At 42.4% G+C, this 19859-nt stretch overlaps 1 protein-coding gene across 6 annotated transcripts in view; it reads left to right on the top strand.

Moving 5' to 3' along the window:
- The window catches only part of ETV1 (ETS variant transcription factor 1), a 93824-nt gene that overhangs the window by 40037 nt on the left and 33928 nt on the right, over positions 1-19859 (top strand). For all 6 annotated transcript variants that reach the window (XM_083468383.1, XM_083468382.1, XM_083468386.1 and 3 more), the window contains 3 exons: positions 7291-7420; positions 10903-11091; positions 16406-16653. In XM_083468383.1, coding sequence (XP_083324509.1) covers positions 7291-7420; positions 10903-11091; positions 16406-16653 — 567 coding nt within the window. The remainder of the gene's footprint in view (positions 1-7290; positions 7421-10902; positions 11092-16405; positions 16654-19859) is intronic.

The raw sequence follows: 19859 nt of genomic DNA, 5'->3' as shown, positions 1-19859 counted from the left end.
TATATGTGTGTGTATGTATGCAAACATGGAAGTCTTACTCCAGGCTTAATCTCTTTCTCATTCTGATCAGGCCAGGCATTTTAGTTGAAAAGACTTTTAAATTTAATGTATTTTCCAGCCTTTTACTGAGAAGTATCCAGCACAATTTGCCTTTGTTCAAGCTTCTCCCATCATTCATGAGTTGTTCTGTTTGAAAGTCATTGTAATTCACATCTAGTACCAGCATTCATATGACTCTTGTGCACTTGACTCCTTGAGATGATGAGGCCTTGTCTGCATATATGTGTTGCCTTTTTTAAAAAACAATGTTCTCAGAGATTTGAAAAGTGGTTTGCAGGAATTTTCCTTGGACTTGTTCTTTCTGTGGATGATTCATTTCTTGTCACCCTGCTTCATACAAGCATCCTAGGTGAACATCAAGATTCAGGAGGTTAGAAAAGGAAGCTAAAATGAAGGGAAAATCTAGGTTTCATTAAATCTGTACAGAGACTTGCATGTAAATACAAGCTTCTGCCCAGTGTAAGTGCTTGTGTTTGTTAATGTGTGATTTGTGGAAGGGGCATTTCACTAAAACTTCCTGGACTATAGGATTTAAGAAGATGTCCTGAGGGTCATGTCAAAGGATTTGGTGATCAGCAAATTGCGCTCCCCATTGGTGCAATAATCCACTTCTAAATGCAACAGTTCATTCTGATCTTCCAAGGAGTAATACTTTGTGTAATCCAGCTCACAGTGCTCAATCTCATTTTTACTACTTTCCTCCTACGGCTTAGTTTTATACTAGATGATATGTGGTCTTAACGCTGAAATACTTAGTTGTAGAGAACTGAATGACAGAATTATTTCTCCACATCAGCAACAACAATCTGTATGACTTGTAGTGTTATAATCTTTCATAGAGGATATTGGTACAGTATGTTTGAAATCTAGAAATGCTCTCCAGAAGCAATTTGGGGGAGGAAAAGCTCCTTTTTCCCTGTATCCAAGGAATTGAGAACCAGGCAGCTGAATTGCTTAGCTTATTTATAGTTGTGTTACTCTTTCCATATAGATGCTGATAGAAGGTAACTAATTTAGCCAAAGTCCTTCCCCGCATTTAAATACAGTTTTGAAGATTCCAATATAGCATGACATTGTAATACGACATCAACAGTGAAAGCAGGCAACAATGGAAGTTTGGCACCAACAGTCAGGTTCCTAGCACCTGTTAGTGTGCTAGTATAATTCATTGAAATTTTAAATATGGTCAAACAGCTACCATTTGAAACAAACACAAAAGTCTGCCTCTTGCTTCAGTAAGCTGGGCCGTTTTTAAATGACAGTGCGTAAAAGTTTTGCATAGTAAACATACCTGCGGAACACCCAAGGATTTATTCAAATTTTATAACCATGTTATCCACTTTGGCAGCGGTGAAGATCAAAATCTTTGGAAGACCATCTGCCAAACACTACTGCTTTGACCTCACTGCCCTCTCACAATGAAGATTGTACAGAAACAATTGGTGAATTGCCTCTTGGGAGTTTTTGAGGGTCCTGTCCCCTAAAGAAGGGAGGGGGTGACATGAAAGAGTTAACCTCCTTAATCCGAGATGCTGCAGTTTAGAGAACCCAAAATAGCGGGGGTGATCTTAAATTAAAACTCCAGCACAGCAGCCTCCTAGCTCTGCACTGTGGACCTAGCTAGTCCCTTTTCTGTAAAGCAAAATAAAATGTACCTTGCAGCCGAAGCAGAAGGCAGGAGCCGTGTTCAGTGAAAGTAATTTAATTAGTGTTGATCATGACTCCAGATGATGGTGATTTGATAAGGAATAATTTAGTACTTAACAGCCTTTTACATCTACCAACTCCATGTGGGAAGGTAAAGCAAATTGCACAAAATGAATGTGCTGCTTTTGCTTGTCTCAGTGCCAGTGAGCTGGAAAACTGCCTGTTAGCAGCCGCTCAGGTTCTCCATGCTGTGGGTGAAAACACTCCAGCATTTCTCCACATCGGAGTGTGATGTGGGAGTTTCTGTGCTTTCCCCCATTTTGAAATAAAAACGGGAAGCTATTTTTACATACAGTAAAATTGGCTGTGGGGAAGGAAACAAAAAAGCAGAAAGTTCAGAAAGTAAAGTGGTTTTGTGTTGGGGTACAGGATATACCAGTTTCTGGAAACCACAGGAGGGGAGAGGGCTCTTGGTATCAGGTGGTGCTCCCGACAAGCATCTGGCGGGCAACTGGGAGAACAGGATGCTAGACTTTGATGGGCCATTGGCCTGATGCAGCAGACTTGTCTTATGTTCTTATGATTTAGAAGGGAAAGGAATGTTCTGAAAATTATTTGTGTAAAAGGTCTGGTTATCTTGTTGTTGTTTAGTCGTTTAGTCATGTCCAGTTCTTCGTGACCCCATGGACCAGAGCACGTCAGGCACTTCTGTCCTCCACTGCCTCCTGCAGTTTGGTCAAACTCATGCTGGTAGCTTCAAGAACACCATCCAACCATCTCGTCCTCTGTCATCCCCTTCTCCTTGTGCCCTCCATCTTTCCCAACATCAGGGTCTTTTCCAGGGAGTCTCCTCTTCTCATGAGGTGGCCAAAGTATTGGAGTCTCAGCTTCACGATCTGTCCTTCCAGTGAGCACTCAGGGCTGATTTCCTTAAGAATGGAGAGGTTTGATCTTCTTGCAGTCCATGGGACTCTCAAGAGTCGCTTCCAGCACCATAATTCAAAAGCATCAATTCTTTGGCGATCAGCCTTCTTTATGGTCCAGCTCTCACTTCCATACATCACTACTGGGAAAACCATAGCTTTAACTATACGGACCTTTGTTGGCAAGGTGATGTCTCTGCTTTTTAAGATGCTGTCTAGGTTTGTCATTGCTTTTCTCCCAAGAAGCAGGCATCTTTTAATTTTGTGGCTGCTGTCACCATCTGCAGTGATCATTGAGCTGAAGAAAGTAATATGTCTCACTGCCTCCATTTCTTCCCCTTCTATTTGCCAGGAGGTGATGGGACCAGTGGCCATGATCTTCGTTTTTTTAATGTTGAGCTTCAAACCATATTTTGCGCTCTCCTCTTTCACCCTCATTAAAAGGTTCTTTAATTCCTCCTCACTTTCTGCCATCAATGTTGTGTCATCTGCATATCTGAGGTTGTTGATATTTCTTCTGGCAATCTTAATTCCGGCTAGGTTATCTTACCAGTCCTTTAAAAACATGAAGAATGGAATTCTTTAGGGCCTTTAGATCCTGATAAGATGCTCAATGACCATAGCACTCTCATTTTGGAAGCGCAAGGATGACTGCTTGATATCAGCACATCCAAATACATCATAAGGCGTTGAGGAACCGTCGTGCCATCACTCCTGGGCTTTTCAAATTATTGTTTATTATACTGATATCCCACCTTTCCTTCAAGTATGATATACTCTGTTCTCTCCGAGGCCATTTTATCTTCACAACACTGTGATATAGGCTTGAGGGGAGCGGTTAAGCTGAGAAATGGTCACCCACTGAGCATCGTGGCAACCTTGGTCTCCCAATTCTAGCCAAGGGATGGAGAAACCTGTGACCCATTAAGATGCTGCTGGAATACAGCTCCCTTTATCCCTGACCATTTGCCATGGTGACCAGAATTGGTGGGATCTGGAGTCCAAAGCAACTTGAGGGCCACGGGTTCATCTCTCCACTCCCCTCCAGCTACACTATACTTGCTCTTCATTAGACAGCAGACTTGGACCACGATGGTGAATATTTAAACCTAAGAAGAGCTTGAAAACATATGTTTTCTTGTTTACTGGGTTCTTTTTCTAGAATAAAGCTATTGAAGATTACTGGGTAGTTTGAAAGTTGCCAGTAGAGGTTGGTCCTAGTGAAAGAGATGCCTTTTCACCTATTTTGCATCTTATTTTCTAGAGCCAATATAACGATTGTCGGCGCCGAAACCAAGACGGCGCCTTATAAACACGGGTGCTGGTGGCCTCTTTCACATGTCATGCTAAGCGAAACCACTGGGCTGTATGTGCAGTTAGGGTGGCAGCAGAGGGTTGATAGAAGTATTTTAAAAGTTTCACCACTATATTAATCTTAAGTAAAATATCAAAACTGAAATGGTAGTCTACTTTCCCATTCTTCTACAGGTTAAAAAAGTGAACCTGTAAGAATGAATGTCTTTTGGCCCCCTGGCAGTGGGCAGCTTCTGCCCACTGGGGCAAACAGGGCAAAGGACAGGGAGGAGAGGGCAGAGAAGCTTAAAGCAGGTGGTGCTGGGGTAGGCAGAGCCAGAGTTCTCAGTACATAGAGCACACTAACACACACAGAGAGAGAGATGCACACAAAGTTTAACTGAGGGAAGGACAGAGGGAGAAGGGAAGAACCAGAGGCTTTCAGGGATAGCCAACATGAAGCCCTCCAGATGTTGTGGGATTGCTGTTCCCAACATCCATGTCGTTGGCCAAGCTGACTTGGCAAAGAGTGAGTAATTACAATGTGGAGAAAGGAAGTGGGAGAGGGAACTCTGGGGTTAAGAGCTGTAGTGCTGTAGGTTGATTTTTGTCCCTTTTGCCGTTATGGTCCACAGCCCAAGTCTCTCAGGCCATAATGTGTTTTGCACAGGTAATTTTGCTCCAAGTCTAGAGCAGCTGTCCCCAACATTGTGTCTTCTACATGTTTTGAACTACAACTCCCATCAGTCCTGTGGAGAAGGGCCAATGATCACAGAAGACTGGTGCTGTAGTCCAACAACACAGAGTTAGGGAAGGCTGCGCTTTACTATTTCGTGGGCCATTTGTGTGGCTTAGAATTATTTAAATTATGTTTTTTTAAGCAACTGTAAATATAAGTCATAATGAACAATTTTTTTGTGCATTTATAACACCTTTGTTTCCTAGTTTATATAGCAGATTGAAGGGACACACCCTACCCCAGGGATTAAAAAAAACAACTGCAGAAAATATTCTGTGGTAGAATTGGCCACATAATGGATTGCATCCCGCCTAATTTTGGCCGTGTACACACTACCCTACACATTACACAGGTCCTCCTTTTTCTCAATTCGGATTGAAGCTGGATTGGGGAAACACATAAAAAGAATGGCAGGATGGATATGGATTATGGCTGTCATGTGAACGCTACTTCCCAAAGCAGTGGTGGGAGAGCACGGGATGCAGAGTAAGCAGGAGTGTGTACACAGGTAGGTCTCATTGGCATAAATGTGAATAGTGAGTCATAATGTTGTCCCACTTTATTTCAGTGTGACTCAATACTTAGGCTGCAGCCCTAGTATACACATTTATTTGTTGAGCATTATAGGACTTACATTTGCGTAAACGTGCAGCGGGTTGTTCTGGATCCAGCCACACATGTTCTTGAACATGTGAACAAGCTCAAAGAATGTTGAAGAGCACATGGTTTGTAACAACCCTATATTGTTTGTTATATATTGGTAGTTATGCAGTATGATGTCCCTGCATGTGATTTTGATAACTGGTGAACAGTGTTAGAAACTGAGAATGAAGCTGAAAATGAGTAAACTGTAGCTAAAATTGTATGTTCATTTTTTACATGGTATAGTCATTCCCATGCCCACCCCCCTACTATTCTTAAGTGGGTCTCTCCTCCAGTTTTCAGAGAGCAGCTGGAAGTGGGGTGGCAAAAAAAGGTCCTCTCTTCCTTCCACTCTGTAGTTTTAATCTGAAGTCTTAGGCACAGGACTGTGCCCAGAGCTCAGAAAGGGCTCGTGCTAATGAAATTCCCTGTCACAAAATGCACCTAGAACAATGGGAGTTTAGAACACTGCTGGTGAAGGCCTTCTGCTGTTAGGCTCTGAATTCACTGGATCAGGATTGCATTCTGCAACCAAAAGTTACTCTTCTCTTCTGTACTCCGGCTCCCCAGCCCAATGATATTTTGAAGCCCTTTCTTGTAATAAGTACAATACCTCTGATATAAATTATAGTAGCTAAAAACAAATGCAAATGGGTCATTGTTTGTTTGCTTGCTAATGAGCTGGAATCTTGGCCATGCTTCAGTTTTAAAGGCTAAAAGCACTAATAACACAAAGGATCCCTGGTGTCTATTGACACCCAAAGATGTTCCTGATAATTCTCTCTCTCTCTCTCTCTCTCTCTCTCTCTCTCTCTCTCTCTCTCTCTCACTGCATTTTTACTCCAGTGATTTAATTAATCATTCATTTTGTTAGCTGCACTAAACCAAGGGTAGGAGGGTGGTTTCCTTGTCCCACATTGAAGGCAAAATTGGAAATACCATGAGCTACTGGGCTGCAGCTCATTTGCTTACTTTAGATATGTTGAGTTAATATAAGCACTGGATTTGCATATCATTTGCATGAATCCTGGAAGGTGCCAAACTGGAGTTGATGGACATGTGGTGTTGATGCACCTGTTCTTTCCTTTGAATGTTCTATGCTTCTAATAGGCATTCACCATTTGTGTATACAGTATAGCCTTTGTAGAGGAGAACAGGAAGCACTTGTATACATGGTTGGGGTGCTAGATTGTGTCAGTTATCATCGAACGTGGAACAAAAAATTGGCATCCTAGAGTGGGAAACTTACCGTAATAGGTTGCTTGGAGCATTGTGAGAATTGCAGATTGTGTGTGTTTGAATACATTTTAACGTGTGTCTTTCGTTTTGCTACAATCCAGATCCTTAACCATTTTTTATCATATTTTCACGAGGGCTAGAAATGTGTTTTACGTCTTTAAATTCTGAAATCCCGTTTTACGTATTTAGGGATCTGCAGACGCAACGTGCTTTTTGATGCCCGTTTTTAAGATGCGACTGTGCAGGCTGAAATATTCGTGTTTGTGAACCAAGCCACGCGGCCAGGTTCCTGCTGAAATTCAGGCAGCACATGATGCACTGTGCAGTGCTGAACAAATCAGGATGGTGCTGACTGAGGCTACGGTATCATAGGCTGAGCCATACAGTTTTGAAGTTCTGATGGGTGGGAGAAAGTATAGTCAATATGGTGCACTTCACATGTGCAGCTCTCATCGTCCCTGATTGGTGGGGGCTGATGGGAGTTGTAGTCCAACCACATCTAGAAAGCATCACGTTTGTTACCCCTAATCCAGAGTCTCCTCCGAAAAGCAGGTACCTGTTGTCCCGATGACTCACACACATCAGTAGAAACCTGATTTTAGACAGGAGCCGAGAGCAGTATAGGGGAGCAATTTCATTCTGCCCAGTGCCAGGTTTAAAATGGGAGCTGAAACCTCTTGATTCTCTCATCTGATTGTTATTGCTTGAAATGACTTAGTTTCTGTTCTCTGTCTTCTTTCTTTCCAGTGGCTTTCCATGGTCTCCCAGTGAAAATCAAGAAAGAACCGCACAGTCCGTGTTCTGAACTCAGTTCGGCTTGTAGTCAAGAGCAACCATTCAAATTCAGTTATGGGGAAAAGTGCCTGTACAGTGTCAGGTAAAGTAGCAGGTGTATTTTTGTAGTAAAACTAGCACAAAACCGCTGATAGGAGGGGGGGGGGAGGGGGACAGAACTGTATCTGCCTGGAGAAAGAGATTTTTTTTCAGACCTGTCATGTTTTAGAATAATCCTCCTTCTTTTAGGAACTTTTTGTTGGAAGTAACAAGTCTCATCCAGTGCATCAAATTGTATAGTAAATAAGAAAGGGTATTCCGAAATGCATTCAGCCTAAAATAAAACAGTCTTCAAGCATCTGGGGTTCATTCCTAACTCCCTCCCCTCCCCCTCACTGTATTTTGTGGTAGCATTTTCAGTGACAAGCTGTAGTATTAAGGCTATGATGGTAATTGAGCTGTAAAAGTTCCCCTTCCCCTGCAGCTGCAGCTGCAGCCTGGTCTAAATACACAGCAGAATAAAGTTGAAAAATCCTGAGGCATTAGAATGGACTATACTACTCCAGACTGAAAGGGGGGGTGGGGTAAAAAATATTTTAACAATCTCTTCTGCAGAAAACTAGCACAGTAGAAGAGTGGGCTAGGTTGGAACCATTCTCTCTGAAATATTGTTTTTTTGGGGGGGGGGGTGTTGTTGTTTCTTACTTTCATTTTAAAGTGGTACTGTCCACTCTACTGCCTCAGGATTTTTCCCACATCTAAAAATAAATAAATAAAACCATCTAAAAATACAAGCATTCTCTTCCTTATTTTTGCTGTTTTTCGCTGTTTGTGTATTAGAAAATGAAAATGAAAATTATAAAAACAAACAAACTAATATTACGAAGCTTTAGACCAGGCACCCCCAAACTCGGCCCTCCAAATGTTTTTGGACTACAACGCCCATGATCCCTAGCTAACAGGACCAGTGGTCAGGGATGATGGGAACTGTAGTCCCAAAACATCAGGGCTGAATTTGGGGGTGCCTGCTTTAGACTGATGAGAAGAAATTTACTGAAGAGCGATGGTTATGTTTACATCCTTACCCGACACATTCTAAATGTGGGTGTCCGTTGGAATTTTCCCGGTGTGGTTGGGGGAATCAAAACAGTGAAAAGCGGGGTGGGAAGCAAGCTAGTTTCGCTCACACAGAAAGAGAAGAAGAGTGCCTGTAGACTTTGCTTCATAGCTCAAATTCTACAAATACTAAAAACTTTTTTTAAAAAAAAAGCTAGGGAGTTGGAGTTTATGGTTAATTGGAGGGGAGGCACCCCATGATTCTAAACTCACTTTAAGGTAATAATATTGTTACATATAGCCGCTATGCATTTACCTTCCCTTAGAATTTGAATTCCAAAAGGGAGGTTCTTGGTTGCCCCAAGGTTGGTAGGTAAGGGTGTGTGTGTGTGTGTGTGTGTGTGTGTGTGTAAGTACTTTTAAAAAAGGCATTACATGCATTAGGTTGAAAGAGTCCTTCCTGCATAGACAACAAGCCTGGGCAAAATGCATTAGGTGTTCTGTTAACTTTTGCAGATGATATGTGTGTTCATTCATGGGTGATTACTAAAAATCACATTTCATTCGGCTTTACAGATACTATTATCTCTTCAGAAACAGGTTTCTTCCCTTTGGGGAACGAAGGGTGGAGAGCAAGACTTTTTAAATGGCTTGTAGAATAATTTTTAATTGGTGTGATAGCATTATGCTCTTTAATAGCTTTCGCTTTTGAGTTTGCCGGCACAAAGTTTCTCCATGCATTGCTTCTCCAAAATCTCAGAAGAAGGATTATAAGTTGACTGCATAGACAGACTTATTTCTCCGTAGGAACTTTCTACAAAATGGTCAACAAACTTTTGCACCACAAAAGGACGACAGTCCTCTTTTAACCAGCAGTAAGAACACAGATCCAATTCTTGCCCATTATATTTCCTCCCAAAATGTTGTAGATAAAACCTCAGTTAACAAAACATATATTTGGCATACAAATATGCTGTCCCACTTGAGCTAGTTCCTTGTTGAAGACCTTTTTGTAGTTAGAGGTTGGCTCTAATATTTTGAAATGTCATCAGTGTCTACATTGTGTATACTATTCCTACCACTTGGTAGGAGAGTTTCCTTCTGGCAGTATTTGGGCTTTTTCAAAAGCTTGTCTTCGAGATGGGATTTGGAATTCACATGTTTATAAATTAAAAAAGAACCTAGTTTGTGTGTCACATTAAACCATAGTTAAACACATATAAGAGTCTGCAGGTGCACACGGCTTAAAATTCTTCACTTTGCTCCTTGTAGGGCTGGTAGCAACAAACCATAAGCCTTAAAATGCGTTGTTTGAACCTGGACTTGTGACGTGTGTCTCTCCAAACAAACCATATGCAATAACAGAGACTTGTTTGGGCTTACCACTCAGGGAAACAAACCACAAGCCTGAGTTCAGATGACACACCAAGCCGAGGTTTGTGGGGGGACTTTTGAACATTGTGCACCGTCACACTCCTTGTTCTTGTTAAACCATACTTAAACATTGACTGTGGCTTAATTGGGTCAAAGGTCCATGCTGCTTGCAAGACACCTTGGTCCTTTCTCGAAGAGAATGAAAAGCTTCTGGAGGAGCCTCCTCTAAAAACATAGCTATTGGTTTGAAAAAGCTGGGCATGGATTGAGGAAAGTGCTTTTGCACAATGTTTTAATACATGGAAGTGTAGGTCTATCGGTAGACTGGTTCATTCATAATGGTCCTGGTCTAAGAAAGTCATCATTAGACTGTGAATGAGTATTGTGCTTGCTAACTCATCTCTCCCTTTGCTCACATTCTTCAATAAGAGACTACCTGGCTTCATTAAAGCATAGTTCTTTGTTGCATCTGAACCAGAATATCTGTGGATCAGATCCTGGTTTCGTACACTGAATTGCAGAATGTTTTGTATACTAGTTTGTAGCCCCAAGATTAAGCCACGGTTTATTGGTTCAGTTGCATTCTGCAAGAACGGACAGTCAGGTGATCCTTGGGTCTTGCACAGTCTGTTGCAGAGTGTTCCACAAGACTCTTCTGTTGCACAGCCAGTTCACAATGGGCTTCTTAAGACAATCAGCTGATTGTTGGGTCTTGCAAAAAACTCATTGCTGGGGTCCTGTGGGATACTTTGCAGCTGACATTTCTAGTCAACATTTACTTGTTAGGTATATTACACGCCCAACTGTTCTTTCCCTAACTTTCAAATGGAGACAGGAAATGATGGATAGAGAATGTTTTGTCCATTAATGAGGTGTTAGTAAAACCCAGGTTTCCCATGTCTATGATGACCAGTGCCAGTCATTGGATCATATAGGGCTGCTTTATACCAAGTCACACTACTGGCCTATTTAGTTCAGTATTATTTGCACTGACTGGCAGCAGCAGTCTAGAGATGTTGGTGATTGAACTGAGGACCTTTTCACATGCAAATCCATGTGTTCTGCCACTGAGTTTGTGACTCTGTACTGGCTATATGGCACTACGTATATGGGGCTAATGTGTCAATTATTTGCAACCCTTTATTTAACTGGCAGTGCCTATGATCAGAAGCCACAAGTGGGAATGAGGCCCTCCAATCCACCAACTCCATCCAGCACTCCAGTCTCGCCACTGCACCATGCATCCCCAAACTCAGCTCAGAATCCTAAACCTGACCGGGTTTTTTCTGCTCACTTGCCTCCATCCCAGCCCATCCCAGACAACAGCTTCCCCATGGACCACAGGTAAGAGATTGCTTTTCCTTACTGCTTCCACAACAGGTGCTGTTTTCAGTGAGCATATTGTTTGTTTGTATCAGTGTTCCTCACATCCATTCACCATGTTTGCAGTTATGGAAAGAAAACGATGAAGCTAAGTGTCCTTGGGCAGTCTTGCTACATTTCACCCAATTGCCAGGAAGATTATGTATGTGAAAGTGATATCGTATAAGGGAAAGTAAAGGGTAAGGCTGGAGCTGTGTATTCCATTGATGATTATTGTTGTTTATTAATATTCATTAAATTTATATACCACCCTTCATCCAAAGGTCTCAGGGAGGTTCACAAGATAGAAATATGGGATAAAAACACAAAACAAATAGTCAAGACGAAGCAACAACCCCCCCCCCAAAGGCCATAGAATATTAATCGGCCAAAGGCCTGGTTGAAGACTGCCTTTCAACACTTGTGCTGTCCTCTATACTTGAAGCTTTTATAGAGGAACAGGGAACTTGTGGTTCTCCATATTCTTTGGAACTACAAGTCCCATCAGCCTCAGTCAGCATGGCCAATGGTGATGGATGATGGCTGTTGTAGTTAACAACAACAGGAAGGCCACAAGTTCTCCATTCTTGCTGTAGTTCCTGCTTGTGTCTCTGGGTGTCAGTGAGCAAAAGGCAAACAGGAACGTCTTTAAGGAATGTAAAAGGTAGGCGTTATTCAGAAGAAGCGGATGTTGTAAACTGACAGCTCTAGGCCCATATTGGTCCTAACTCTGAAGTTCCACTGTCGCAAATATGATTAAATGTAGCATAATATTTCTATAGATCATACCCACTGTATGGGAGTAGGACAGGAAACATAGAGTATATGTACATCTATGCATTTGTTTTTGTGGAGCCAGGTTGATGGGTAACGCTGTGTATCAGGGTTTCCCAAACTTGGGTCCCCAGCTGTTGTTGGACACCAACTCCCATCATCCTTAACTAGCAGGACCAGGGATGATGGGAATTATAGTCCCAAAACAGCTGGAAACCCAAGTTTGGGAAACACTGGTGTATGTCATTCAGTTCAGGAGAATGTGGCTTTTCAATACAGCAGGTTACTATTCTGAATTAAGTTCTTTATAGCCTAAGTCTACAGGCATTACTGCTTGTTGTAACAATTTGCATAGTATCCATTGAAAGGGTGTGGGTTTTCCCCCCTTTGAGCTTTTTGAAATGCAACAGCTTAGGAAAAGGAAGTTAAGCTGCCAAAACAAACTACGTTCAAATAACTCTAGGCTGAGCAAAACCACAAAAAGCTAAAAAACTGAATTGAAGCTTCATCTCTACGTCCCTAAATCACCCTGCTTAGTCTTTGTGTTTGAAGCTCCTAAGGCAAAGCATTCATTGACTGAGCTAAATCTATTTTGCTTAGATTTTGCTGTGGCTATGTTTGAATTGTGATTGTAATTGTTTATGCAAGTCTGATCAAACATTTACTTATTTGGTTATGTTCTAACCTGCTCAGAACATACTCAAGGAGCCAGCTCTGATGTCATGTGTCTTTACTTCCCCAGCCCCTGTGAAGTAATGTAAAGACCCACAAATGGCATCATATTTAATGGATTTTTGCCATTGTGGCACAATTTTGCCATGATGGCCCATGTAATTTGATGGTGGTTCCCTGCATCGTTTTGACTTATGTATCCTGGTAGCATGATCATTCCAACACCATGTAACTGTAGCTTTAGGCTATAGGAGCCATCCATGGGTTCAGTATTGTTGCCTGTGCCCTGCTTATGTAATACTTGATCATTGAACGAGCCTCTTGCCTTATAAATGGCCTCTGTTAAATCACACGTTTCAAGAGCACGGCCCAATCTCATGTACGCTTGCTTGGAAGTAGACGCATTGAGCTCAGTGGGGTCTTACTTCCAAGTACCTGTTCAGAAGATTACATAGCCATGCTCCTCTATAGATGATGTTATTTCAGCAGCCTTCTTGGCAAATTCCTTTTTTACCCGTGATGATGATGATCTCGCTTGGCATCCTTGCTCTCCTGTAATTGTATGGTGGCAGGGCACAGCAAGGGTTGGGGTGGGTGGGAAACAGTTGCTGTATGGAAGAAAGAAAACTCCCAAGAAGTTTGCGGAATTGAGTGAAGCTCTGGCTTAGCATACCTGCTGCTTCAATAACACAGTTCGTAAAAAGGAACAAGTATGTGGAATATAAATGGTCCTAACAAGCACCAACAGGAATCGAAGCCACTTGTATAAACACATGGCTTGATTCCATACAAAACTTCCAGTGCAAGTATTATTAACATCCTTTGAGGCTTCATAAGTGAGACTGTTTCTTATTTTAAGTTCACTCCTTGGCAGTTTTTAATGATGATTTCTGCTTCTTTTCTTTACTAAACGGGAAAGGGGTGGGGGCAGAACATGAGCGTAGTGCCAGTCAACTTAGCTATTTTCTTGTGCTTTGAGGTTAATACTTTATTTTCTGAATGCGTGGGCAGACTGCAAAGGCACCACTCCTTTCACCATGGCACAGAATATTTTTAGCGGTGTGAAATAGACTTGCTTCCACACCATGTCTTTTTTATCTTTCTTTGGAATGAATGAGTTCAGCATTACTTTGAATGAATCTGTAAATTTAAATTAATCCAAGCGCAGGTTTTATTTCTGATCATACTTTTAGCCCGATCCTGTTGTAGCTGTAGGCAACGCTGATATAGCTTGAACATGGCACAAGGACAAGATGCACTATATTATATAAATAATAATACTCTTCAGTGTTGGGGATGCTCTGCCCACCGTAACTGCTCCAACTTCATTTAATTCTGCTTGTCTGAGTCAATACAATTGCCCAAATAAATTAATATTTCCAGTTTCACTTTTTAAAATAACTTTAATTAATTGCTTTGAATCTCTGGAGTTAAAATAATAAGAGAGCTGGCATGGAACACATGTTAATTTGTGGTTTACATGTAATGGTCAAACTATGACTTTGCCTATTGGACTGTGTTTCAGGCTTGCTGAAAAAAGAAAACATTCAGTGGGTTGCATGGAGTGTCTAGTGCAGAGGTTTTCAACCTTTTTGGGCCCACAGCTCCCTTGACCAACTGCATTCTTTCTATTGCACCCCTGTGGGGCTCAGAAGCCCAGTTATGTCACCCCTTGCCTGCAGAGCTGGTAGCCCCTTAGCCCTCCCTTGTGGAGGGTTCCCTTAGCCTCCTCCCCTCTCCTCTCTCCTTGGGAGTCCTCTGGGCAGCTGCAGCCCCTGATCTCGAGCTGTCCGACCTGCCCCACAGAGAGGTGCCTCCTCACACTGCCCCACAGTGGCCTGGGAAACACCCTCTGGCCAGCCCCAGAGGAACAATTCACCTGGGGAGCTTGTAGCCAGGGCTGCTGCAGCAAACAGCTGTGCAAGCCTTTGGGAGGCAGAGATGCGAGAGGGCATCAGAGGAGGGAAGGGAAGAGGGACAAAGGCCAGTGTTTCCTGCAGCACCCCTGGCCATCATTCAAGGTGCCCCAGGGTGCCACAGCACACTGGTTGAAAACCACTGGTCTAGTGAATCATCACCTTTGTCTTCTAGGACCACTTTCGCCTTTACTTATATGCTTCAATTCTCTCCCTCAGTTCCTGGTTCCATAGTTTATCAAAACTTATCCGTGCACAGTAAACTGTGGTGTGCACAAACAATAGTTTGCTTCAATAAACCATAGTTAATATTAACTATACTTAGGGGTTTTGACATTACACTAAAATACAATAGAATTAGTTTACAAAAATGAAGCAAAAACTGCCAAACTCCTTTTGGCCACGCTGGAATTGGTTGTGGTGGGATGGATGTGTGAGCCTTGAGGACTTCTTCTTATTCCCACTATTGTTGAGCATGTTTTCTGAACCAACTGTGCCCCCAAATACCCCAGTAATAAGATCATTAAGTTTGCAGATGATACAACGGTGGTTGGTTTAATCACGGCTGGAGAGGGGGTTGGCGGCCTATAGGAAGGAAGTTGAGCAGTTGGGGGAGTGGTGCAGGAAAAACAACTTACTCCTTAAAGAAAACAAAAGAGATTATTGTGGACTTTAGGAAATGTAAATTGAAAATTCAGCCACTTATTATTGAGGGGAAGTGCGTTGAACAGGTCTCAGTGTTTTGATTTCTGGGAATGGAGTTGAGAGACGACCTAACTTGGGGAGAGAACAGCAAAGACCTGATGAAGAGAGCACAGCAGAGGTTATATTTTCTGAGAATCCTCCGGAAAAATAATCTCTCAAAGGACCTGTTGATGGCATTTTACCATTGCACTGTAGAGAGCGTACTAACTTATGGTCTGTGTGTGTCATGGGAGCTGCATGGTCAGGGGAAAAATGCTGTCCAGGGTTGTAAAGACCGCAGAGAGAATAATTGGGTGCACTCTTCCCATCTTGGATCAAATCTATGCTTCCAGGTGCCATAAGAAAGCTGCAGAGATAGTGCAGGATAGTGCGCACCCCAGAAATGATCTCTTTCAGCTTCTGCCTTCTGGAAGAAGGTACAGGGTTATAAAGACTAGGACTAGCCACTTTAGAAACAGTTTCTATCCAAATGCAATTTTGGTTTTAAATGCAGTGTAAGGTAGTCTCCATGGGAGTATATTGTATTTAATTATGGGGTATCAGAGTTTTTAGGGGGCTAAACAGGCTGGGATAGCAGGTTTGTTGGTTTTTGAATATCTGATGTAGATTTTTTCAATTTCATTGTTCTGTATGGGACAATGACAATAAAGATTATCGTATCGTACAAAGTATATTATAATGTTAGAGATGGGAATATCACTTTAGCAGAAGCTAGTGTTTAAACCATGATCTTCTGAGCATTTGGAAGTGGAATTGGAGAAAGTAAAAACTTGAATGATATGTGTGTTTTATTCCCCCCTCCCGCCCCATATCTCAAGTGACCAAAAACATTCAATATTGTGGTTTCTAATAGTTGGTTGTTGTTGTTGTTTTAAAAAAACAACCACCTAATTTCTATCACTTATGAGTGGTGGTGCTAGGAAAATAATTTTATTATGAAAGCCTTCTCGGGGGCAACTCTCCTTATCTAATTCTTGCAAATAGATGCCTCTTGCGCTGTCTCATACAGGCCAGTCAAGGCATTACTCTGCAAAAAAAAATATATAAACAGTGTTTACCTTGTAGAAGGATTTCCGTCCCAGAAAGCATACCACCACAAATTGTTTCTCACCTGTTGTGAGAGTTTCCCCCGCTTCTCGAATTTTTCATGCTGACTCCCCCTCCCACCTTTCCCCCATTCCTGGATTAATAGTATCTCGAACTGAACTCTCTCTGTGTTTGTATCCTAGATTTCGCCGTCAGCTCTCAGAACCTTGCAATTCATTCCCTCCTTTGCCTACCATGCCAAGGGAAGGACGCCCGATGTACCAACGGCAGATGTCTGAGCCAAACATCCCTTTCCCACCTCAAGGGTTTAAGCAGGAGTACCATGATCCAGTGTATGAACACAATGCCATGGTTGGCAATTCAGTCAATCAAAACTTTCCCCCTCCTCTGATGATTAAACAAGAACCTAGAGATTTTGCGTATGATTCAGGTAGGTAGAAGGTTATTCTCTTTCCTCTTTTGTTTGGTAGGCTTTTCTTTATTCAACAATTTGCCTCCTCGGTAAGTCTCGTAGGAGAGGATAACTTTCCTGATAAATAAGAATACTGTACTCCTTTGAGTTTCCATGTTGAGATTATTGTGGTAGAAAAGGCTTTATTGTACTAGACACCAGACTAGCAGCCCTATCTCATCAGAACAGATAAAGCTGCGTTCAAATTGCCTTGCCATGCTTTCTCTCTCTCTTGAATACTTTCCTGTGAAATTGCAATGGAAAGAAATCATTTCAGCTGTTGAGGAAGAAAACTGGTTGTTGAACTTGATGCTGTAGTTCGTAATACAGTTATACATCTGTCTATGTAGTGATGTCTGAGCTTCTCCTCCGATATTTTAGGAACAGAATTTAAACCTTTACATTCACGTAGCCATATTAGAGACTTGATTCTTCATCTTGAGTGCATTGGGAATTCAACAGGCCAATCAAAACAGGAATTGGGTGTCTATGGCCCTCCCTCTCCCATCAGCTCCAACCAGCATGTCAGTAGTCACCGGTGATGAAAAGGTGTCACCCTCCAGCAACATCTGGAGAACCACATGCTCCCCACCCCCCTCCTCTGACTATATTTATATCACTGAATGTCTCCATAAACACCACTTCTATTGATCTTAAGAATTCTCCAAAGATTTTGATATTGAATATTCAATTCAGATGAATTGCGTTTGGATTGTGACTTATATCCTGGCTTTCAGTTGATACTGTTCTTTTCTTTTTAAGTAATTAGTAATTATGAGTATGAGGGATGTGGGTGGCGCTGTGGGTTAAACCATAGAGCCTAGGACTTGCCGATCAGAAGGTCGGCGGTTCGAATCCCCACGACGGGGTGAGCTCCTGTTGCTTGGTCCCTGCTCCTGCCAACCTAGCAGTTTGAAAGCACGTCAAAGTGCAAGTAGATTAATAGGTACCGCTCCGGCGGGAAGGTAAACGGCGTTTCCGTGCGCTGCTCTGGTTCACCAGAAGCAGCTTAGTCAAGCTGGCCACATGACCCGGAAGCTGTACGCCGGCTCCCTCGGCCAATAAAGCGAGCTGAGCGCCGCAACCCCAGAGTCGGTCATGACTGGACCTAATGGTCAGGGGTCCCTTTACCTTTACTAATTATGAGTATAATACATTTTGCCTCTTCGGGAGACACACCATGAATGTGCTCGTTTTTTTGGTGCAAGGAGTAGGCAGCCTATTTCAGGTTAAAGTTCCCAGGGTGTGTTATTGCCTTGTATGGTTATAAGATAATTTCCCATGTCTGGGAAGCCAGGTCAAAAGCATCAGAGCCTGCTGTTCAGAGAACCCTTGTCCTTTGCTTAGCAAAAGGCCGATGCTATCGGCCACCTATTAAGTTGCTCAGGAGGGGCTAGTTAAGGTTCCAATCGATAAAGCTTGAGCACTTTCCTCTTAGAATTGATTCCACCCCCACCCCCACACACCTTACAGTAGGATTAGATCTGGAAAGATTTGTCCACGATTTAAGAGTTGCTCAAAGCCTTGAAACTGTTTCCTTTTAGCATAGCATAGCAGATGTCGCTCCTGACACAGAAATAAAAGGGCCTACAGTCCTAGTCACCGTGTTATGATCTTTACAAGTGCACTTGTTCAGCCTACTAAATTTCAAGGGCAACAAGGCTCTATTGTCAATGTGCTTTTTATGTTTAGGCAAGTAGTTTGTGCAATTTCCCCCACCCTTGGTTTCCACGGGAGCTCCTACTCATGCTTTCTCATTTATCCATCAAATGATTTCTCCCCCTTACCATTCACAAAGATGATCATCTGGTGCAGTAGTCTTTAAACTTCTGTTTTCCATTGCTGGTAGGGAAAACTCCCCCCCCCCCCCAAGTACAGTTTTGGACAAATAGGGAGGCCACCTCAATACTGTCAGTATTTTGCAAGAGGGGTTCTAGAAATGTTAGATTTGCCAAAGTAAAGTAAAGTAAAGTAAAGTAAAGTAAAGTAAAGTAAAGTAAAGTAAAGTAAAGTAAAGTAAAGTAAAGTAAAGTAAAACACTCTGTTACTATGGTACAACAAATCCACCACCCCGCCTGAACTCTTTGCAGTTAGGAAAGTAACAGATAAATGTGTGGGATGAACTGTGCACAGCTACCACACAAGCATATGAGCATATGATTTCATGATGAATGATTGTTGTCGCATAACTTCCCCACAAGCAAACTGGAATGAATGACCAATTATAACCTCTGTGCTATTTGAAGGCGAATGCTCAATATACAGGTTGGTTGGAGGAGCCTGAAATATCCCTGATAGTCAGAAATAGCCTTGCTGAACAGGGGTTTAATGTCTTAAATGGTTCTTTCCCTTGCCATCTCCTTTATATTCGAAAATTAAAGTCCTTGATTATCACTTTATGAAGGTGGGAATATGTATTCTTATCTCACCCTTCCTTCAAGAAAGTCAGGGTGGTGTACAAGGTTCTCTGTCCCCTGTTTTATCCTTGCATCAGCCCTATGAAGTAGGTTAGGCTGAGAAAGTGTGATGGGCCCATGGTTACCCAGTGAACTTCATAGCTGAGTGGGGATTTGAAAGTGGGTCTTCCATGTGCTAGTCCGACACTCTAAGTCAGGCATGGCCAAACTTGGCCCTCCAGCTGTTTTGGGACTACAGTTCCCATCATCCCTGACCACTGGTCCTGTGAGCTAGGGATGATGGGAGTTGTAGTCCCAAAACAGCTGGAGGGCCAAGTTTGGCCATGCCTGCTCTAAGTGCTCCACCACACATACACTATGTACTTGTGTCTATTAGTGCCTTCCACACAAGGTTCTTCCCAAAGTCGTCATCATTGCATTTTGACAAAAATGCATTGGGCAATCCCTCCATCCACTTGTGCACTTACAGTTGACAACCAGGCCCAATAAAACCTTCTCTGCTAGGCATGTGCAGATCACATTGTACCAGCCCTTAGTCTAGTCCTCCATCACTCTCATCTATTTATTTAAAGTACCGTTTTCCCATTTTTCAGCCATAAAAAAAAATCTTGGAGTGGCTTGGAAATGTCAGTGATAAAGGCTATCCCTATTCTCAGGCTTATAATATAAACACATGATATGAAAATATAAGGGAGAAGGAAAACGGAACACTATTTCTCACCCACCCATGGTGTGACTCAGAATTTGCATAGAGTGTTGAATTTGAGT

The sequence above is a fragment of the Podarcis liolepis genome (assembly GCF_965112155.1).
Source record: "Podarcis liolepis genome assembly, chromosome: 12".
In the NCBI taxonomy this organism is placed as follows: domain Eukaryota; kingdom Metazoa; phylum Chordata; class Lepidosauria; order Squamata; family Lacertidae; genus Podarcis; species Podarcis liolepis.
Note: the sequence above shows the minus strand (reverse complement) of the source record. Positions and strands in the feature narration are given on the sequence as shown.